Consider the following 24,732-nt stretch of genomic DNA (forward strand, 5'->3'; position numbering starts at 1 on the left):
AAAACAATTCCAGTTACAATAGCCTCAAACAAAATCAAATACCTAGGTGTAAACCTAACAAAAGATGTGAAAGACCTCTACAAGGAAAACTATACACTTCTGAAGAAAGAGATTGAGGAAGACTATAGAAAGTGGAGAGATCTCCCATGCTCATGGATTGGTAGAATCAACATAGTAAAAATGTTGATACTCCCCAAAGTAATCTACATGTTTAATGCAATTCCCATCAAATTCCAATGACATTCATTAAAGAGATTGAAAAATCTACTGTTAAATTTATATGGAAACACAACAGGCCACGAATAGCCAAGGCAATACTCAGTCAAAAGAACAATGCTGGAGGTATCACAATACCTGACTTCAAACTATATTACAAAGCAATAACAATAAAAACAGCATGGTACTGGCACAAAAACAGACATGAAGACCAGTGGAACAGAATAGAGGATCCAGATATGAAGCCACACAACTATGAGCAACTTATCTTTGACAAAGGAGCTAAAAATATACGATGGAGAAATAGCAGCCTCTTCAACAAAAACTGCTGGAAAACTGGTTAGCAGTCTGCAAAAAACTGAAACTAGATCCATGTATATCACCCTATACCAAGATTAACTCAAAATGGATCAAGGATCTTAATATCAGACCACAAACTCTTAAGTTGATACAAGAAAGAGTAGGAAATACTCTGGAGTTAGTAGGTATAGGTAAGAACTTTCTCAATGAAACCCCAGCAGCACAGCAACTAAGAGATAGCATAGATAAATGGGACCTCATAAAACTAAAAAGCTTCTGTTCATCAAAAGAAATGGTCTCTAAACTGAAGAGAACACCCACAGAGTGGGAGAAAATATTTGCCAATTATACATCAGACAAAGGACTGATAACCAGAATATACAGGGAACTTAAAAAACTAAATTCTCCCAAAACTAATGAACCAATAAAGAAATGGGCATGTGAACTAAACAGAACTTTCTCAAAAGAAGAAATTCAAATGGCCAGAAAACACATGAAAAAATGCTCACCATCTCTAGCAATAAAGGAAATGCAAATTAAAACCACACTAAGATTCCACCTCACCCCTGTTAGAATAGCCATCATCAGCAATACCACCACCAACAGGTGTTGGCGAGGATGCAGGGAAAAAGGAACCCTCTTAGACTGTTGGTGGGAATGTAGACTAGTACGACCACTCTGGAAAATAATTTGGAGGCTACTTAAAAAGCTGGACATCAATCTACCATTTGATCCAGCAATACCACTCTTGGGGATATACCCAAAAGACTGTTACTCCAGAGGCACCTGCACATCCATGTTTATTGCGGCACTATTCACAATAGCCAAGTTATGTGAATAGCACTATTCACAAACAGCCAAGATGCCCCACCACTGACGAATGGATTAAGAAAATGTGGTATCTATACACAATGGAATTTTATGCAGCCATGAAGAAGAATGAAATGTTATCATTTGCTGGTAAATGGATGGAATTGGAGAACATCATTCTGAGTGAGGTTAGCCTGGCTCAAAAGACCAAAAATCGTATGTTCTCCCTCATATGTGGACATTAGATCAAGGGCAAACACAACAAGGGGATTGGACTATGAGCACATGATAAAAGCGAGAGCACACAAGGGAGGGGTGAGGATAGGTAAGACACCTAAAAAACTAGCTAGCATTTGTTGCCCTTAATGCAGAGAAACTAAAGCAGATACCTTAAAGCAACTGAGGCCAATAGGAAAAGGGGACCAGGAACTAGAGAAAAGGTTAGATCAAAAAGAACCTAGAAGGTAACACCCATGCACAGGAAATCAATGTGAGTTAAAGCCCTGTATAGCTATCCTTATCTCAACCAGCAAAACCCCTTGTTCCTTCCTATTATTGCTTATACTCTCTCTACAACAAAATTAGAAATAAGGGCAAAATAGTTTCTGCTGGGTAATGAGGGGGGGGGAGCGGGAGGGGGTGGAGTGGGTGGTAAGGGAGGGGGTGGGGGCAGGGGGGAGAAATGAACCAAGCCTTGTATGCACATATGAATAATAAAAGAAAAATGAAAAAAAAATAAAAAATAAAAAATAAACAAAAGAACAAATGACCCAACTGATAAATAGGTAAACAATTTAAACAGAGAGTTCTCAAAAGAAGTACCTATGTCCAGTAAATCCATGAAAAATGTTCAATATCATTAGCTATCAGGGAAATTCAAATATTTAAATAAACTACACTGAGATTCCATTTTGCCCCAGTTAGTATGACTATCATCAAGAAAACAAACAAGAAGATCCAAGATGGCAACTAGGGCACAGAAGCAGACAGCATGAACTCTATAAATAAAAATTTTGTGGAGATGCTGGAGCCACACTTGGCAGAAAAAAAGCACCAAGAAGAAACAAAACTTCAGCACCCTGAACCCTCAGTCTGTAACAAAGCTTCTCCACACCATATTACACTGAGAAAACAGGAGGGCTCCTGCATCACCAGACACCGGCTCCAAACCTGCTTAGGAAACATTCAGCAGACCAACAGGTTTAGCACTAATCATCACACAGTATTCCCCCAGCCACCTCTGGAATAAACCCGCATAACTTATGCATCCACCTGCATGTAAAGAAAAACCCAAAGTGAAAGAACCCATCAGCAGAGTGGAGAAGGCTAAGCAGAAGTCCACCTAGCAGGAACTGAAGCAAAGACAAAGAGCAGAGATCTATGCTCTCAACAGAATCATGACAGAGCTGGAACAGCAGCAGTTTGATGAGTTCTGTAAACAGATGCAGCTTCCTGGGGAGAGAGCCAGTCCTGTTCTTCAATGGGACCCTGGAGCCTTTGTTGTGAGCTTTCACCCAGGTTGAGCTGAGATGGCCTATCTGGAGCCTTACAGAACTAAACTTGTGGATAGCTGAACTTATTTACTATATGTTACTTCCACTTCACTGGTTCTTCCACTCAGAATTGGCCCCATGTTTGCTGAAGAGACATATTTTCTTCTAAGATAACAGAGTCTTTTTACAAAAAAAAAAAAAGAAGAAGAAGAAGAAAACAACTTTTTTTATTGTTTGAGGGGAAAAAAATCAGTGCTCCTTGGGAAACTGTGTATCTTCTCCAAAAATACAAATGAAATGTTTGTGAAATGTTAAAAAAAAAAAAAAAAAGACAGCATAGCCCCCTGGGCAGACTGACTCCCCACAAAAAAAAAACTGAACAATAAACAAGGAACTGAAACTAACACACAGCAGAGGGGGCAAGGTGCTATAAAGTCACCAGAGAAGTGGGAAGGGGCAAGAATCTGATCTCCCCATAAACCTTCAGTAAACAAAGGCTGAAAAGGGAGAAGGGCAAACAATGGGCTGGTGACAAGCTGTGGCCTGAAATAGGGCAGGTAGCGGTCCACAAAGCTCATCTCCTGAGCCAGTGAGCAACATCCAAAGTCAAATGACATTGCAAAATTGAAAAACAATCAGCAAACCATCACAACACACTGACAGCCAGAAGCCGGCTGATGGATCACTGACCTTGCTCCAGAGAAAGGGGGCAAGACAAAGAAACAAGCTCCCAGTAAACCAACACAATGAAAACCTTACTCCAAAGCAGGACGGCTGGTGGCCTACAGAGCTGATCTCTGGAACCTGAGGACAGGACAACATATAAACTTAAACTACCACACCTCACTGAGGGAGGATCTAACTAAGCAGCTGCCACTGAAAGACAGGAAAAAAACTTGGTGAGTCTCCCCAACCACCTGGCGAGACTAAGACAGAGCTGCTGCTTAAATACCAACACCAGGACTGGATGCTGAAGGAGTAATACCAGAACTACTAAAATTGAAATTTTATTGCTCCTGAACCTGGAGTTTTTTTGTGTATTTGTTTGTTTGTTTGTTTTCTTCTTTTTTTGTTTGTGTGTGTTTGTTCATCTCTCCCCATTGATTTCTTTGGTTTTTTTAGTTTTGCTTTGTTTTGTTTTGTTTTGTTAGTTTTACTATTGTGAGTTAGTTAATACTAAATTACACCCAGACCAGGGACAGAAATAGCATACATATACGAAGCTAAAAACTCAACATACCCACAAAACAAAATTAAACCAAAGGAAACAAAACAGGTGACTGAAACCACCAATAGCCTATCAAGAGCATAGTTACACAGTACCAAGTGGAGCGATGGGAAGACGAAAAAGCGATGGAAAACACTCTCCCCCAAAAAATAATTTAATACAGGATTCAGAGGGGAATGAGGAAAACCGATACCCTGTTCCAGACTCCAACAAAACAAAGATAAACTATGCCAAGGAACCCAACGATGCCCACAGGAACATCCTCAAGGAAGAAATCGTGCAAGTAATCACTGAGAATTTCATGGAGATGTTACTAGCCTTGGTCAACAAAAACATACAAGAGGCACTCAAGAAATTCCAAGACACCAAAAATAAAGAATATGAGAAGACACAGAAACAAATAAATGAACTCACAGGGGCCCTAAATAAACACCAAGTGAAACAGAGAACACTATAAATAGAGACATAAATGAATTAAAGATAAAAATTGACAATATTAAAGAGGAAGTGACCCATGATATGGAAAACCTCAGAAAAAACAATGAAGCAGAAATACAAAACACAATAGAAGGCCACTCCAGCAGACTAGAACAAGCAGAAGACAGAATCTCAGAATTCGAAGATGAAATGTAAATTAAAGGAAAAACTGAAGATCTATTAGTCAAAGAACTCAAGACCTGTGAAACGAATAAAGAAGAACTCACCGATTCCGTCAAAAGACCAAACCTGAGAATCATGGGCATTGAAAAAGGACAACAGGTGCAAGCAAAAGGGATTTGTAATATATTCAATAAAATAATAACGGAAACTTCCCAGATCTAGAGAAAGCTATGCCCACTCATGTACAGGAAGCCTCCAGGACATGAAACAGACTTGACCAAAATAGAACTACCCCATGACACATTACCATTAAAACAACAAGCACAGAGAATAGAGAAAGAATATTGAAGGCTGTTAAGAGAGAAAAAAACAAATAACATACAAAGGTAAGTCCATCAAAATCAGAGCAGATTTCTCAATGGAATCCTTAAAAGCAATAAGGGCATGGAGTGAGGTATTCTGGGCACTGAATGAAAATAACTTCAACCCTGGGATATTCTACCCAGCAAAACTATCATTCAAAATAGATGGAGCAATAAAAGTCTCCCATGATAAGCAGAAACTAAAACAATATAAGATTGCCAAGACACCACTGCAAAAGATTCTCCAAGGAATTCTGCACACAGAAAATGAAAGCAAACAAAACCATGAAAGGACAGGCAGTACCAAATCACAGAAGAAGAAAAGACAAGGAATCAGAGAGTAACACTGATTCAGCTGCAAACAATCAAACCCTTGAAAACAAAAACAACTAAATGACAGGAATCACTACATACCTATCAATACTAACACTGAATGTTAACCTACTTAACTCCCCATCAACAAACCATTCAGCAAAGTGGATTAAAAAGGAAGATCCAACAATCTGTTGTTTACAGAAGGCCCATCTCATTGACAGAAGCAAGCACTGGCTTAGGGTAAAAGGCTAGAAGAAGATTTACTGAGCCAATGGCCCCCCAAAATAGACAGGAATGGCAATACTTATCCAGACAAAGTAGACTTTACACTTACATTGATCAAAAAAGATAAAGGTGGACATTCCATACTAATAAAAGGGGAAACACACCAAAGGAAATAACAATTATCAACCTAAATGCACCCAACATCAGTGCACCCAATTTCATCAAACATACTCTGAAGGACCTAAAAACATATACATAGACTCCAACACAGTGGCAGTGGGAGACTTTAATACCCCCCTATCACCAATAGATAGGTCATCCAAACAAAAAATCAATAAAGAAATCCTAGAACTAAATCACACCATAGATCAAATGGACCTAGCTGATGTCTACAGAATATTTCATCCAACTTCTGCACAATACACATTCTTCTCAGCAGCCCATGGAACCTTCTCCAAAATTGATCATATCTTAGGGCACAAAGCAAGCCTCAGCAAATATAAGAAAACAGAAATAATCCCTTGCATTCTACCTGATCACAATGCATTAAAACTAGAACTCAACAACAAAAACATCAGTAGAAAACATGCAAACATTTGGAAGATGAACAACACATTGCTCAATGACCAATGGGTCATCAATGAAATAAAAGAGAAAATTAAAAGGTTTCTGGAAGTTAAGGAAAATGAAAACACAACCTAGCAGAACCTATGGGACATAGCAAAGGCAGTCCTAAGAGTAAAGTTTATAGCCATGAGTGCATATGTTAAAAGAACAGAAGGATCTCAAATCAATGACCTAATGCTACATCTCAAACTCCTATTAAAACAAGAACAAGCAAATCCCAAAACAAGCAGAAGGAAAGAAATAGTAAAAATAAGGACCAAAATTAATGAAATAGCAACAAACAAACAAAAAAACTATACAAATAATCAACAAAAGGAAAAGCTGGTTCTCTGAAAAATTAAACAGCATTGAGAGACTTCTCACAAACCTGACTAACATGAGGAAGGAAAATACCCAAATCACTAAAATAAGAAATTTGAAAGGGGAGATAACAACAAACATCATGCAAATACAGGAAATCATCAGAGACTACTTTGAGAGCCTACATTCTAATAAATTGAAAAGTCTTGAAGAAATGGACAAATTTCTAGATACTTATGAAAATTCTAAATTGAACCAAGAGGATATTAATCACCTGAATACATATATAACACAAAATGATATTGAAGCAGCAATAAATAGTCTCCCTAAGAAGGAAAGTCCAGGACCTGATGGATTCTCTGCTTAATTCTATCAGAACTTTAAAGAAGAACTAATACCAACTCTACTTAAACTTTTCCGTGAAATAGAATGGGAAGGAACACTGCCTAACACATTTTATGAAGCCAGTACTACACTCATCCCGAAACCAGACAAAGACACCTCAAAAAAGGAAAACTATAGACAAATCTCCTTAATGAACATCGATGTAAAAATCCTCAACAAAATAATGGCAAACCAAATCCAACAACACATCAGAAAGATCATTCACCACTACCAAGTAGGCTTCATCCCAGGGATGCAGGGGTGGTACAACATACCCAAATCTATAAAAGTAATACTGCACATTAATAGAAGCAAAGACAAAAACTACTTGGTTATCTCAACAGATGCATAAAAAGCCTTTGATAAGATAAACATAACTTCATGATAAAAGCTCTAAGAAAACTAGGAATAGAAGGAATGTACCTCAACATTATAAAGGCTATATATGACAAACCTACAGCTAGCATCATACTTAATGGAGAAAAACTGAAACCATTTGCCCTAAAACCAGGAACGAGATAAGGGTGCCCACTATCCCCACTCCTATTCAACATAGTCCTGGAATTCCTAGCCAGAGCAATTAGGCAAGAAGAAGAAATAAAAGGAATAAAAATAGGTAAAGAAATTGTAAAAATATCTGTAGATGACATGATCCTATATCTTGAAGACCCAAAAAACTCTACCCAAAACCTCCTACATACCATAAACAGAAACAGCAAGTGAGCAGGATACAAAATCAACTTAAAAAAATCATTAGCTTTTCTACATACTAACAATGAACAAATTGAGAAAGAATATATGGAAACAATTCCATTTACAATAGTTTCAAAACAAATCAAATATACCTAGAAGTAAATTTAACAAAGGATGCGAATGACATCTATAAGGAGAAATATAAACCCCTGAAGAAAGAGATCAAGGTAGACTACAGAAGGTGGAAAGATCTCCCCTGCTCATGGATTGGTAGAATCAACATAGTAAAAATGGCTATACTACCCAAAGTAATCTACATGTTTAATGCAATTCCATCAAAATCCCAATGACATTCATCACAGAGATTGAAAAGTCTACTCTAAAGTTCATTTGGAAACACAAGAGATTGCGAATAGCCAAGGCAATACTCAGCAAAAAGAGTAATGCTGGAGGTATCACAATACCCAACTTCAAACTATATTAAAAAGCCATAGCAATAAGAACAGCATGGTACTGGCACAAAAATAGACATGAAGACCAGTGGAACAGAATAGAGGACCCAGATATGAAGCCACACAGCTATGCCCACCTTATTTTTGACAAAGGTGCCAAAATCAGTCAATGGAGAAAAGACAGCCTCTTCAACAAATATTGCTGGGAAAAGTGGTTATACATCTGCAAGAAACTGAAACTAGATCCATGTTTATCACCCTGTACTAGTATCAACTCAATATGGATCAAGGACCTTAATATCAGACCCAAAACTCTGAAGTTAGTACAGGAAAGAGTAGGGAATATTCTGGAAGTAATAGGTATAGGCAAGGACTTCCTCAATAGAAACCCAGAGGCTCAGCAACTAAGAGAAAAGATGGACAAATGGGACTACATGAAATTAAAAAGCTTCTGCACAACAAAAGAAATTTTCTCTAAACTGAAGAGACAACCCACAGAGTGGAAGAAAATATTTGCCAGGTACACATCAGACAAAGGACTGATACCCAGAATATACAGGGAGCTCAAAAATCTAAACACTCCCAAAATCAATGAACCAATGAAGAAATGGGCAACTGAACTAAACAGAACTTTCTCAAAAGAAGAAATTCAAATGGCCAAAAAACACATGAAAAAATGCTCACCATTCCTGGCCATAAAGGAAATGCAAATCAAAACCACACTAAGATTCCACCTCACCCCTGTTAGAATAGCCATCACCAAAAACACCACCTAAAACAGGTGTTGGCGAGGATGTGGAGAAAAAGGAACCCTCGTACAGTGCTGGTGGGAATGCAAGCTAGTACAACCACTCTGGAAAACAATATGGAGGCTTCTTAAAAATCTAAACATAAATCTGCCATATGATCCAGCAATTCCACTCCTAGGGATATACCCAAAGAAATGTGACTCAGGTTACGCCAAAGGCACCTGCACACCCATATTTATTGCAGCACTATACACAATAGCCAAGTTATAGAAACAGCCAAGATGCCCAACTACTGATGAATGGATTAAGAAAATGTGGTATTTATACACAATGAAATTTTACTCAGCCATGAAGAAGAATGAAATCTTATCATTTGCAAGTAAATGGATGGAACTGGAGAACATCATCCTGAGAGAGGTTAACCAGGCTCAGAAAACCAAAAATCATATGTTCTCCCTCATATGTGGACTTTAGATCTAGGGCAAAGGCAGTAATGTTGTTGGACTTGGGTCACATGCTAAGAGAGCACATACAGGAGGAATGGGGATAGGCAGGAAACCCAAAACTTGAAAGTGTTTGGTGTCCCCACTGCAGAGGAACTAATATAACAGTAACCTTAAAATTAACTTGGTAAGGTGACCGGGAAGTGCTGAAGAGGTCATGAAGAGATGAATCAATTCAGGTTGTAATACAGTTGTGCATGGAAGCAATGTTAGGAATCCCTCTGCATAGCTATCCTTATCTCAACTAGCAGAAACACTATGTCTTTCTTATTATTGCTTATGTCTATTCTTCATCAAAATTGGAGAAAAGGCCAGAATAGGTTCTGCCTGAAAGTGAGGGGGTAGGGGAAGAGAAAGCGGGGAGAGGGCAGGGGGATGAAATGGCCCAAACAATGTATGCACATATGAATAAATGAGTATTTTTTAAAAAGAAAACAAACAACAAATGGTAGCAAGGAAGTGGAGGGGCTTATGCAATGTTTGTGGGTCTATAAATTAGTACAGCACCTATGAAAATATGTATGAAGTTTTCTCAAAAAACTGAACATATAATTGCCATATGATCCAGCTATACCACTATGGGTTTATACCTAAGGAATCTAAGTCAGTATAAAATGGAGATAACTGCACATCCACGTTATTGCAGCACTGTTAAAATAGCCAAGTTATAGAATCAGTCTAGGTGCCCTTCAACTGATGAATTGATAAAGAAATAGGTATATATACACAATAGAATTTCATTCAGTCATAAAGAAGAATGTAATCATGCTGTTCACAGGAAAATGAAAGAAACCGGAGGTCGTCATGTTAAGTGAAATAATTTGTTAAGACAAATATTGTATGCTTTCTCTTATCTATGGACTCTATATTTTAAAAAGGAGATTTCACGTCACTCCACTCAGAATGCCTAGCATCAAGAAAACAAACAACAAATGCTGGTGAGGATACAGAGAGAAAAGAACCCTTATACTTGGCTGTTGGGAATATAAATTTGTGTAGCTACTATGGAAGTCAGTATGATGTTCCCCAAAAAACTAAAAACAGAAACATCTACCATATTATCCTACGTATGAATCCTGGGAATACACTCTAAGGAATGTAAGTCAACTACAAAAGAGATAGCTGTACATCCATGTTTATTACAGCACTATTCACAATATCACAGTTTCATCAACAGATGGATAAATAAAGAACATTACACATGCATATATACAAACATACATACACACATACAATTCAGTTATAAGGAATGAAATTATGTCATTTATAGGAAAATGGTTGGAAATCGAGATTATAACATTAAGCAAAATAAGGCAGACTCAGAAAGACAAATATTGTATGTTTTCCCTGATATGTGAAAAACCTAAATTTATCCCCCAAAAATGGCATCAATGTAAAAGGCAAACTATTTGGGTATGGTGCGGAAACCAGGAGGAGAACAAAAAGACAGGTGATGGGGAGAGGTGTATATGATTGAAGTATGTTATATACATTTATGAAAATGTCATAATGAAACCCATTTTTTAAAAAAAGGTATACACACAAACCTAGAGAAGACACATCACCAAAGGTCTGAGAGACCCAAAACCTCCACCTAAGCTGATTATTTCAAGTTTTCCCCTGTACAAAGCCAGTCCTTAAGGACTGTGAGATATGGTTGTTTTTGCACAGGAAATCAATGTGAGTCAATGCCCTGTATAGCTATCCTTATCTCAACCAGCAAAACCCCTTGTTCCTTCCTATTATTGCTTATACTCTCTCTACAACAAAATTAGAGATAAGGGCAAAATAGTTTCTGCTGGGTATTGAGGGGGGGAGCGGGAGGGGGTGGAGTGGGTGGTAAGGGAGGGGGTGGGGGCAGGGGGGAGAAATGAACCAAGCCTTGTATGCACATATGAATAATAAAAGAAAAATGAAAAAAAAAAGATATGGTTGTTTTTTAAATGCTCCAAACTCAACAAAAGAGCACAAAATCTCCACAGAAAGAAGAAAGTGTGACCCAATCAAGGAACAGAAAGCTATATACACCAAAGAAATGTAGATCTATAAACTTCCTGGTAAAAATTTAAACTGCCCTATGGATGCTAAGTGAGCTAAAAGAAAACACAGACATATAAAAAGAATTCAGGAAAATCAAACATCATAAAAATGAGAATATTAACTAAAAGACGGAAGCTATAAGAGTCAAATAGAAATTCAAGAATTGGCAAATGTGATAAATGAATTGAGAAATTTACTAGAGGGATTCTATATTAGACTTGATAAAGAATAAGACTCAACTAACTTAAGGCAGGGCATTTGAAATCATTGAGACAGGAGAACAAGGAAAAGGAATGAAATATAAGTAACTTTTGGGACACCACCAAGTAGGCCAATATATGCATTATAGGTATTTAAGAAGGAGAAGAAAAAGAAAAAGGCTAGCTAGAGACTTTTTTGAAAAAATAATGATCCAAGTTTCCAGCATCTGAGGAGTGAAATGCACATGTAAATTCAATAAGATAAATGAATTATAAGTGGGATAAATCCAAGGAGATCCACACTGAGACACATTATAATCCAACCATTAAGTCTCAAATGGAAAATCTTGAAAGTAGCAGAAAAAAATGACTTAGCATATATAAGGGAAGATTCCATAAGATTGTGAATGAAGTTCAATAAAAATATACAGACTCTAATGAAACAGTATCATATACTAAAATAATGAAAAAAACCCTTTAAACCAAGAATTCTACATTAGACAAAACTATCAAAAATGAAGGAAAATTAGACTTCCTCAGATAAGCAAAAGCTAAGTTCATTACCACCAGACACACTATACAAAAAAACACTACAGGAAGTTTTTCAAGTTTAAATGAAAGGAGAATAGACAGCAATGTGAAGCCATGTGAAAATACAAAGGTCTAATGAAGGTAAATAAAAGGATGAACATAGAAACTTGCATTATCATAGCATTAGTACATACATTCACTTTATTTTTTATTTTATTTTATTGTGCTGGGGATACATTGTGGCATTTACAGAAATTCTTATATCATACTTGAGTTCACCCTCTCCATCATTCCTTTCCTCCCCTCCCCCCATTCCTGGAATAGTTTCAACAGGTCTTGTTTTTCTATTTACTCACATGTGTACACAGTATTTGCACCATGTTCACCCTCCTATACCCTTTCCCCACCTCCTCCTCCCTCACCCTGGTACAACACCCCCCACCCTGAAGGCACCTGTTCCACCCTCCTATTCTCTGATTTTGTAAAAGAAAAAAATGACATTTTTGCTTGATTAAGATAGTTATATAGTGAGTTTCCTTGTGACATTTCCACATATATATGTATTATAACCTGAATTGGTTCATCTCTTCTGTTTTTCTTCTTTCTACCTTAGTCCCCTTCTTATGGTAATTTCAATAGGTTTAAAAATTCACTTTAAATTACTGAATAGAACTCAAAAGACAAAAACAGATATATAATATAAAAGAAGTAATTTCTGACAACAATAACATAAAGAGGAGGGTAAAGTTAGAAAGGAGTACAATTCTTTATGTAATTGAAGTTAAGTTGTTATCAGTCTAAAATAGATTGTTAGAACTTAAGATGTTTTATATAATCATATTTATAATCAAAAAGAAATTTCTACAGAATATATGCAAATGAAAAGAAAGGAATCAAAGCAGGTCACTATGAAAAAACAGTGAGACATTAAAAAAAAGCTATAAGCAAGAAAAGGAGGTAGGGAAAGCTACAAAATATACAGAAGACAATAACTAAATAATAATAAGTCCTTCACTATCAAGTAAATCTTTTAAATACAAACAGATTAACTTCACAGTCAAAAAAACATATGTGGCCTAAATGGTTTATAAATAAGATTTAACTGTATGCTGTCTACCAGAGACTCAGTTTAGATCTAAGGACACACATAGGCTGAGAATGAATGGAAGGGGAAAGATGTTCCATGCAAATGAGAACCTAAAGAGAAAGTGAGTGGCCAAACTTTACATCAGACAAAATAGATTTTAAGTCAAAACCTATCACAAGCAGCATGTGATAAAGGGATCAACTCACCAGGAAGCTACAACATTTATAAATATATATGCATCTAACTTCAAAGTTCCCATATATAAGAAGCAAACATTGATGGAATTAATGGAGAAGTAGCTATACAACAATAGTAAGAGACTTCAGTGCTCTACTTCCAATAAGGGATAGAAAAATGAAACAAAGGTCAATAAAGAAAGAGAGGACTTAAACAACACCATAGTCCAATTGGAAGATAACAGACATACACAGAACTACCAAACAAATGAAGAATATAGATTCTTCCCAAGCACACATAAAGCATTCTTTATAATAGAACATAAGTTAGGTCAGAAACAAGTCTTAACAGATTATAGAAAATTAAAAGTATACACAATCATTTCTAACCACAGTGCAGTGAAACTAGAAAACAAAAGCGTAAGGAAACTGGAATATCCACAAATATGTAGAAATTAAACAACTCACTCTTTAAATAACTATTGGGTTGAGTGATGTTAGCAAGATGGAAGAATAGACTTCTGACTTTCAATCTTCCCATAGATGTATCAAATAAACACTATACATAGATCAATTCTCTTGGAGAAAATGCTAATATCAAAAAAGTAGAAAAAGCTGGGACACATAGAAACCATCCCCTGGAAATAGTTCTGCATAGTCAGGAGGGAATCCCCAACTTTTAGCTTCTCCCTGAGAAGTGAAGTTTTTGGACCCCAAATACAGCATCCCTACTTTAATGGATACCACCTCAGAGACTAACTACTAAATCAGCTATGTCTGGGAGCAAAGTGGCTCAGCATTTTCAAAACCCCTGGGACCACAGAGAAAAATGAGATGGCTTTGCTCCTGGACTCAATGCAGTGAGCAGGGGAAAATGTCTAATTTCTAGTTACTCCCTAGAAAAGGATTGACTGCATACTTTCCCAACTGTTGCCTGAGGGTTGGGCTTAGAAATAGCCTACATGAAAGACTCGGTAAAGCAGCTAACTAGCAAGTTTCTGAGAGCCTAAATCGGCATGTGGGTACTTCCCATGACTTCAACCTCTGGCTCACTCTAGCAACAAAAACAAGGAAAGAGACTGCCCACATATCAAGCACTTCAACTTATATTGCTCCCCTGTAAAGGACTGGTTCCAATCACCTAAGCTGTGGAAGCATAAGACTCAGCATTCAGGAGCCCCTGAGATCATACAGAACAAAGAAACATTTGCAAATGGGTGCAGGAACATTTCTAGCAGGTGTCTGCAGAGCTGGCAGCACAAAGCAAGCAAGCAAAAATACCCAGATCCCAGCTTCGCACTAGAAAATGTTTGGCTGTACACTCTTAGCTGTTGTCTGACAATATTAGGAGAAGTGGCTCTTATCTAATGTGTAGGAACCAATACAGAGAGTCAAGGAAAATGAAGAAACAGACTATGTTCTAAACAAAATAACAGGATAAATCAGAAATCAACCCTAATGAAATGGAGATGAGTATTTTGCTCAATAAAGAATTCAAAATAACAGTCATAAAGACATTCGGTCAAGAGGAGAAATGAATGAGCAAAGTGAAAATTTCAACAGAGTACAAAGTATAAAAGCACCAATAACCTAAGTTAAAAACAAGCAAAGATTTAAATTGACATTTCTCTGTAGATTATATACAAAACAGCATATGAAAGATGCTCAAAATCACTAATTATCAGATAAATTCAGATCAAAACCACAATAACATATCACCCATATCATTAGGGTTACTACCATTTTTTAAAAAATTAAATCTTGGCAAGGATGAAAGAAATTGGAACCCTGTGAACTCCTGTTGTGACTATAAATGGTCTAACCACCATGGAAAACAGAAAGGGGAAAAGGCAGATATTATTGAATGGTTATAGATTTTCAGTTTTAGAAGATGAAAAAGTTCTGAAGATCTGTTACACAACAATGTGAACATAGATGCTTCTAGACTTTTGATGGGGTAATACACTAATGAACCCATGGTAGGTTGAAAATGCAAGTAATACACCTCCTTACTGAACATCAGTGCTCAGCAACATGAGCACTGTAGAGTTTTGGCTGTTTCCTCTTGGAATTACATAACTGACAAGGAGCTGCAGTTCACTGCTGCTGCTCAGCACTGTGAAAGAGCATTGCACTCACATTACTAGCTCAGGAAAAGTTTCAAAGTATGATTTCTACTCAATATGTGCCATTTCATACTACTTTCTCATAAAGTAGAAAAACTGTACATCAAACCATCATATGTGGGTACCATCTGTATAGTTAACATTACTTAGGTGATAGGAAATTTTATGAATTTTACCAAAATTAAAATATTCAAACAAGCAAAAATGTAATGTTTTTCTTTTTATCTTTTCTCTGCTGCAAAATCAGAGGACAGTAGGGTGCAACAGGTCCTGCCCAGGGGGAGGGTTGGCACCAGTGGGGTAGGGGTGGCAGGGGAAAGAGGGTAGTAGAGTGAATAGGGTGCAAAAAATGTGTACACATGCATGTAAATGCAAAAATGATACCTGTTGAAACTATTCCATGAAGGAAGCAGTAGCAGGGGGTGAATTCAAGTATGATATATTTGATACAATGTAAGAACCTTTGTAAAGGCCACAATGTATCTCCACCCAGCACAACAATAAAGCAAAAAAACTCTTTTTAGAATCACAAAAATAATTTTTGTTACTTACTTGTCCTCTTAAAAAATTAAAGGCACTGTTTGATGTAAGTAATTGTCTGGATCCTGTATCTCCTTTTTCCCCATAGATAGAAATGTAGACATTTGCTACTGTCCCAGCATTCCATAGCTCACCCGTTGCCACATGCAATTCATATATTGTCACTGACAACAAAAGAAAAATAAGCTTTAGGTGTCAAGCATTACTCATATAATTGAAAATTGAGCACATACATCTAATCAAGGGATCCAGGTCTAGATGACATGTAGTAACACATGCCACACAGTCACTCCTACTGGATGCAGAAATAAAAACTGTGAGGATTCTGAAGTAAGCAATACAAGAGGATTGGGGAGGAAGACCAAAATTTTAAAGTGACACCAAGCATCAGTGACTTTACCATTTTTCTTCCTCCACAATCCCCCATCTTGGACTCAATGCTTGAGAAACCTTGAAGTAGGCACTGGAGTTCAGACACAGAGGGTTCAGAAGAAGCCCTCTAGCTCTGGCTTGAGAGGCAAGAAAGGAACTCCTAAACATATTCTACACCACCCCCCATTTCTCTATTCTCCTATTTCTCAATGTCTGGGAAAAGGAGCACAAAGGAGCCAACACCCTAAAGAAGAGGAACCTTTCCTTCCACTCAGTGGAACTAGCTTTCAATAGAAGGGGACATCCGCATTGTGTTCTTCACTGTTCTCCCACTGTTGAGCCTAAACACAGGAAGACTGCAGAAGTACTCAGCACAATAGGATAATTAAAACCCCAGTTTCTTAGTCAAAAAACCTAAAACAGGATCTAGAAACTATGAAAGCTTTAAAAACTGAACTGACATTGGAACCACAGTCCACAGAAGACAGGCTGGAGGATTGGACATGGTGGTTCATGCTTTTAATGCCAGCTATTCAGGAAGTGGAGATTGGAAAGACCGCAGTTCAAGGCCAGCCCAAGCAAAAAGTTAGTGAGACCTCCATTTCAATAAACAAGCCAGGTATGGTGGTGAGCACATATGATCCCAGCTACGTGGGAGGCAGAGATAGGAGGATCACAGTTCAGGCTGCCCCTGGGGAAAAGTGCAGGACCCTATCTGAAAAATAACTAAAGCAAGAAAGGGCTGGGGACATGGCTCAAGTAGTAGAGCACCTGCCTAGCAATCACCATGAACTCAAACTCCAGCTGCAAAAATAAAAAAAAAAGACAGTTAGTAGTCAACTACATGCTAAAACAAAAAATAAGAACCAATGTCTCATGCAATAATATAAACTGCCCAAGGTATAATCTGAAATTATGCTATTAAGAACCAGGAAATCTTCACTCACATTGGAAAAGAGAATGAACCCACAGGATCACTGAGATAATGCTGGCATTGGTGTGCCAATGGTGACAAAGAAATGCTCTGGTTGTTACAAACTTTCCATTTGTAAAACAAAAGCCACCAAAATGCAAGTGCAATAGAATGAGGTATGCTTGTATTTTTCCCCCAAATTTCATTTTTCTCTTTTTTAAAACTAAGTAGCTAATATTGTTAAAAATCAAGGGAGAAAATGAGGGTGGGGAGGTCAAAGTATCTGTGCTCTGACACCTTCTTATTGTTCTAAAGAGGACCTTTTTTAAAGTTTTCCATAGAAGAACGTAAAGGACAAATATACAAGAAAAGTGAACTGAAGTCTTCCTAATTAATTGGTATGTATATTATTGGTATATGTGTTCCTAATTAATTGGTATAGAAACTGAAAAATCCCATAGGACATCAGCAACATAGTACAAAAGGAAGCTCTAGACCTACACTCTTTGAGAGACCTGCCATCTTAACAACAATACCCAGAAAAAGAACCCATTTAGTTCTTGCCCCCTAGAAGGGCCCAAAACCAACAATAACCTCATTGAAGCCAGGAGGAGAATCTAATATTGTTACATGCCTAAGCTCCTTCCTAACCCTAGCACATATACTATAACCAAGCTGGATTTCTACCTGGGTATGCAAGGATGGCTTAGCATCTGAAAATCAATCAACACATCCCTGGGAATCCCCAGCAAAAAGTAAAGTAGAAAATAAGAATAAAGCTGGCAGTGACCTGGGGAAGGTGTTCTACCTGGCCCCTGGAGCATCTGACACCATTTACTGTGCAATTCATGTGTTTTAAGTATAAAATTTAAGGCTGGGAAATGGCTCAGTGGTAGAGCACTTTGCCTAACATGTATAAGGCCCTATATTTGGTCCCCAGCCCTGCAAAAATAAATTAAAAATAGGAATAAAAATAAAGAAAGAATATAAAAAATGAAAGAAAGGCAATCAATATAATAAACTATATTAGCAGAATTAAAGACAAACACCACATATCATTTCATTAATATAGAAAAGGCATTTTTTATAATTCAATATCCTTCCTTGGTTAAAATCTTCAACTCAATAAGTAAATTACCTCAACAAAACAAAGGCCATATATGAAGAGCCCACAGCTTACATAGCACTCAATGGTGAACGATTGAAAGCTTTTCCTCTAACAGCAGAAACACGTCAAGTGTATTCACTCTTGCAACTTCTCAAAACAGTTATGTAAGTTCTAGCTAAAGCAATGAAACTAAATAAATAAGTAAATAAAAGTCATACAAGTCAAAAGGAAAGAAGTAAAACTATCTCTGTTTGCAAATGACATGATCCTAAATGTACAAAACCCTAAAGATTTCACACAAAAAATTATTAGAAAAACAAAATCAGCATTCAAAAGTTGTTGCATGTTTGCTTGGGCAGTACATATACTAAATGTATACAGAGAAGATTAGTATAGCTCCTGTCCAAGGATGCCACACAAATTCATGAAATGCTCCATATGAAAAAGTTGTTGCCATATAAATAAATGGAAATTTAAATTTTTTTTTAAAAAAGTTGTTGCAATTCTACATAGTAACAATGTGTAAACCAAAAAAGGAAGTTGAGAAAATAATTTCATTTATAATAGTGTCAAAAAGAGAAAAATACTTAGAACTAAGCTTAAAAATAGCAATAAAGACTGGTACACTGAAAATTACCAAATATTGCTAAAAAGAAATTTAAGAAGATAAAAATAAATGGAAAAACATCCTATGTTCATGAATTGGAACATTTAATATTGTTGAAATTTTAAAGCTTCAGGATATCAAATTTCACAATGATTTCTTGGGTATGACTCCAAAATCAGATGCAACAGAAGCATAAATACACATAAAGGGCTACATCAAACTTAAGAAACTCTACAAAGCAAAGGAAACAATCAACAGTGTGAATCTATGAGACTGCCAAAAAATTTTCCAACTTACATATCTGCTAGAGGGTTAATTAATATCTAGGAAATAGAAGGAAGTGCTGCAACTCAACAATAATATACACACAAAACAAGCAACCTAATTTTTTAAATTGGTAAAGAGCATTAATAGACAATTCCCCAAAGAAAATACTTAAATGGTCATCAACCATATGAAAACTCAACATTACTAATTATTACAGAAATAAAACTAAAAACCACAATGGAAAAACAATACACAACCATTAGGATAGCCAGTGCCAATAGGACAGAAATCAAGTGCTGCAGAGAGTATGGAGAAAGAAACGGGAACCCTTGTGTACGGGTGGTGGAAATGTAAAATGCTGCAACTGCTATATAAGACAGTATAGAGGCTCCTTAAAACTAGAATTACCATCTCATCCAGCAGTCCCACTTCTGGGTATACTACCTAAAGAATTCAAAGCAGGATCTCAAAGAGATGTTTATATTTTCATGCACATTTTCTTTTTTTAAATTTTATTAGCATATAATAGTTGTACAGGGGGATACATATATGCTTACAATACATCTTAGTTGGATTTACTCCCCTATTGTTCTCCCTCTTCCCCCTTGCCCCTACCCCCTTTGTAGAACAATTTCAACAGATTTCATTCTTCTACTTTCATATATGATGCATACACATTTTCATTGCAAAATTATTCACAATAGTTAAGAGACTGAAGCCACTTGCATGCTCACTGCCAGACACACAAAGAAATTGTGATAGATAGATAGATAGATAGATAGATAGATAGATAGATAGATAGATAGAAAGAAAGAAAGAAAGATAGATAGATAGATAGATAGATAGATAGATAGATAGATAGATAGATAGATAGATAGATGATAGATGTGATGAATTTATGTAGTCTTTAAAAAGTAGGAAATCTGACTGTGGATGAGCCACAAGGACTTTACACTAAGTGAAATAACCCAATAACAGAAGAATAAATACATGTACATTCATATGAGGTATCTAAAGTAGTTAAAACAATAGAAAAAGAAAGTTGAAAGGTAGTTGCAGGGCTGAGGGTGAAGGGAAGGGGAATTATAAGTATATAAATATATGTATAATATATTATATATATGCACACACATATATATGTATCTCTTCAGCTTTCAAAGCTCTAAAGACCTTTTTCACAACAATGTATATATAGTTAATACTACTCTATATATATATATGAATGTTTGAGATGGTAAATTTAATGTTTGTGTTAGCACAATTAAAAATAAAATAAATACCTCACACAACCTTGGGGAACCTACATTTTGCTCTATTTTCTTAGCAACCTTTGTCTCATAAAGGAAAATAACTCCACAATTACAAAACATTTTTTCAGATATACATGAGTGTATACTCATAAACCAGGCAAATACTTTTAGCATTCCTTTCTCCTTAAATGACAAATACTACCATAAATCTTTATGGGGTTAGAACAAAATATAGTAAAAAACCAAAAAAGAGATTAATGCAGCTTTTCTTATTTACATTGCCTAGAACTGATACAACTCTAGTGAAGGCTGCTGACTGTCCATAAAGACATTGTTTCATACACAGCATCAATCATTGCTAGCTGACCTAGATAACCAAAGGCTTAGCAAGTTTATACATAGTATGGTTAGAATACCAAGCCATGTACAGAAAGTGAAAAGAAAAAATGTTCATTGATAAGTTCCAAGAATTACAGGGAAGGCATAAAAAGCAGTGTGTAAAGATGTTGATCAGAATTTTTCAGTTAGCTGGTGGAGTGGCTGAAACAGTAAAGCACCTGCCTAGCAAACGTTAGGCCCTGAATTCAAGCCCCAGTGCTGCAAAAAAAAAAGAAAGAAAGAAAGAAAGAAAGAAAGCCACAGAATTTTTCAACTAAAATAGGAGGAAGAAAAGGCCACCTGGTGAACTTCTCCTGTTGGGTGATACTGTGAGCTAATGACAACAATGCTTACCCATGGTGAGAAAAGTGTTTATGAATGGTGATAATAATGTTCATGCAAGCCTCCTCTTTTCAGTAAATTGAGCAGTTTCATTCAAAATGCCTTAACTTCAGAAACTTAAGAAGAGCTATTACTATACCTTATTTAAAAACTATTAAGAAATCCTCAATCTGTACACTGTTTTCTAGTCTATATTTTCTAAAAAGGCATACCAACTGATTCTGAACCTAAGCCTAATGTTAGATTGTGTGATATTGTGGAGCTGTTCTTAGTCTTCAGATAATATTAATTATTTGCTTCTTTAGGAAACTAATATATCACATTATGGTACAAAATAGCCTAAACTGGAAAAACATCTATTTTTACCAATTGTTCATTTAATAATTTTCACATACAATTTTCCCATTCTTTTCCAAAGCAGAAGCTAGTACAACCAAGAGCAAGTAGCTCTTATGGACAAGTTTTTATTGTAGGGAGCACTGACTACTTTACCCTGAGTGAATCAACACCTTATTCTCAGCCACATTAACACAAGACTTGAACACATCCATGCTTTTGGCCTAATGTTCAGAAAGTCATTGAGCAGCTGTGTTTTCAATTCTTGATCAAAGGGAAAATTTTTCAAAAATAAGGGAGAGAGCCTGATGGGAAAAGCCCACACTGATTTGCATTTCTAAGCCCTTCATTTGACATTCAATTTTCTTATGACCCTGTAAGAATTAATATTCTTGTTTTGATTAAGAGGCATTTCAGTTGACCTTCCAAGGCTGTGACAAGAACATATTCCTGAATGCCACAGATGAAACAATGATAAAACATTTAGATACAGCTGGTACAACAGCAGAGGCACCTGATAAGAAACTAAAAGTCCTTAACCATTCGTTTTTTTTTCATTCATTCGCTTATTTGAGTTGCATTTAAGGGTTCTCTGTCCTTCGGCATTTAGGCAAACAAGTTTTATCTGTAATGCCTTGAGTTGAGTCTTCCCTACCTGGAAGGATGGGTTGTCCTTTATTTAAAATAGGAAATTCTCGGCAGATTTCTCCATCCTCTTGATCTCGTGCCAGCCATCGTTGAACAGGTATGTAAAACTGTCTTCCAGAATTCATGTTCTGCAAGTGTATCTACAAGAGCAACATCAGTACTAGCAATAAAAATGTTTTATCAAAGAGTCAAACAAAAGGTTTTGTCCAAGCCTGACAGCTCAGAAATCATTGTACTGTTTTTTAATATGAGAAATTACTAATTACTTGACAAAAAATTTAATTTCTTTTACTGACATCTCAAGTAAATCGAATTTCTTCTCTATTGTAAAATTTTTCTAATTTCTCTATTTTGAAATGTTTCTATCAAACATGACAATTGCCTTCCAATTTTTATGTCATTAATATTTTTCCATTTAAAAGGTATTTATAGTGTTTAGAAATCTATTATTTTCCTTTTTCAACCCCTTAAAATGAATTTTAATTTAAAGTGATTTTATAAAACATTAGCATGAGGTAAGATTTCATGTATTAAAGATACTTCTTATGCAATGTCTTTTAGAAGGGCTCCCTGAGAACCACTGAGAATAGCCACTGGTTTGCAAGTTGCTGTTGCCAGGACTATTTGATTTAGTTACTTTAATTAAACCTAAAGCTCATCATTTGAGAAACAGAAAATGAGCCAGCATTTAAACTTTTTATGTTGTAATCTTCCCTAACCAAACTTGAAAACTAAAAGCAAAGAGATTTTAATGAAAATATCGTATCGTTTTTACTATATTTGGGAACCAGTGTTTTTATTCAAATTCCCTCAGATTACAGATTCAAGTTGTCTTACTTAAAATTTCAAATTTAAAACTTTTAAACTGTATAAGAATTGAATAAAAAATTCCCAGCCTATTATCCAGCATCTAATTTGGGTCAAATTGATAAATTATATAAGGATTTTATACACTCAGAAAAAAGCTTTGAATTAAAAATGTGTTTCAGGACTGGGGTGTACTGTAGCTCAGTAATAGCATGCAGGCTTAGCATGCAAAGACCCTGAGATCAACTCTCAGCACCTCTTCCCACACAAAAAAAAGAGAGAAAGAAAGAAAAAGAACACATTCCTTCTTCACTGGTATTCAAAGAGAGGTGAGGTAAACCTCAGACAAACAAATTGCCTTGCAATGACAGAGTATTTGCCAAGAAACTTTTAGCCTGATTTTTGTATCACTCCTTAGCAATACAATGTAGTATCTGCACATCACTTAAAACTGACTCAGCATCTCAGCTTCATGAATATAATACTGCTTATCTTTTATCAATCAAATGTGATGACTAGGGCATTAATGATAATTTTCATAAGTTAGTTCATTGAGAAAAAGACAAAGGATAATATTATAGAATCACAAGTGTGAATTTAAATATTATACTTCAAAAGCTCTCTATGGCATAAAAGACACCATTATTGCATATAAAAGCCAAACAGTAATTTTGAAATCTAACCTCTCCATTCAATATTTTCACAACATAAGTTTTGTTTTTTCATTCTTCTTCAGGATCCTTTATGGTTTTAGTGTAAAGAAGTGGCATTTTCATTGCCAATATAATAAAAATCTGTTTTTAAGTAATTAAAATAATCTAAATAATGGAAATAAGTAGATTTTTTCATTCTAAACAATGCAGAAAATTTAAGCTTTTATTTCCTTTTAAAAATACTCAAGGGACATTAATCTCCTTAGCATGAGAGCACTTTCCAGAGTTGACATTCAAGCTTAGCAGATTACTATATCACTAATCCAATGGTGTATCTTTGCAACCTTTTTTGAAGAAAATGCTACACTGCTAGTCATCTTTTCATCAGTCATGTAAGTATGTAAAGAAACTATGTGAGTTGATCCAGAGTAAGAAAATTTTCCTATGTCCTTACTTCTTTACAGTGCCAGGAAGGGGAGCATCCAGTGTTGGTATGACCAATACGAATCTTAAACAGCATTCCAATATCTCCAACTGTGATCTATAAAAGAGTGGAGGATACATCTTTTGAAGGAATCTCACAAAATCCATTCAAAAACAGCTCAGATTAAAGCATTATATATTGATAAAGTGGTTAGTTAATCAAGAAGATGTTGGTATTTCAAACATGTGCAGACCTAACAACAGAGTACTAAAATAAAAGAAGCAATTTGAGGGAAGCTAAGTACTGAACGCAGAACCTTACACATGTTGAGCACATGCTCTACAACTGAGCTACATCCCCAACTCTAAGAAGCAAAATTTAGCAGAATTGAATAATGAAACAGATGACCCACAATAATAGTCAGAGATGTTAGTAGCCCACTTTGAATAATGGATAAAGCAACCATTATTGAATGAACCATAAGGAAATAGAGGACTTGAACATTATTCACCAACTATATTTAACATCTACAGACCATTCCATTCAATAATAGAGTATGAAGTCTTCTTAAGTGTACACGGAACATTCCCCAGAATAGATTATATGCTATATAACAAAACACATTTTGAAATTTTAAAAAGACTGAAATTAAATAGAGTATCTTATCTGA

At 36.0% G+C, this 24,732-nt stretch overlaps 1 protein-coding gene and 2 pseudogenes across 2 annotated transcripts in view; 2 read left to right on the forward strand and 1 right to left on the reverse strand.

Annotated features, from left to right (window-relative positions):
- Rp1 (RP1 axonemal microtubule associated) overlaps window positions 1-24,732 on the reverse strand; it is a 354,819-nt gene that overhangs the window by 279,002 nt on the left and 51,085 nt on the right. For both annotated transcript variants that reach the window (XM_074066939.1, XM_074066940.1), the window contains exons 4-6: window positions 24,093-24,179; window positions 22,186-22,318; window positions 15,970-16,121 (exon numbers count right to left, since the gene is read on the reverse strand). In XM_074066939.1, the coding sequence (XP_073923040.1) occupies window positions 15,970-16,121; window positions 22,186-22,318; window positions 24,093-24,179 (372 nt within the window). The remainder of the gene's footprint in view (window positions 1-15,969; window positions 16,122-22,185; window positions 22,319-24,092; window positions 24,180-24,732) is intronic.
- On the forward strand, window positions 2,589-2,849 carry LOC141421255 (small vasohibin-binding protein pseudogene; annotated as a pseudogene).
- On the forward strand, window positions 18,696-18,794 carry LOC141422071 (U6 spliceosomal RNA; annotated as a pseudogene).

The sequence above is a fragment of the Castor canadensis genome, chromosome 3 (assembly GCF_047511655.1).
Source record: "Castor canadensis chromosome 3, mCasCan1.hap1v2, whole genome shotgun sequence".
Classification (NCBI taxonomy): domain Eukaryota; kingdom Metazoa; phylum Chordata; class Mammalia; order Rodentia; family Castoridae; genus Castor; species Castor canadensis.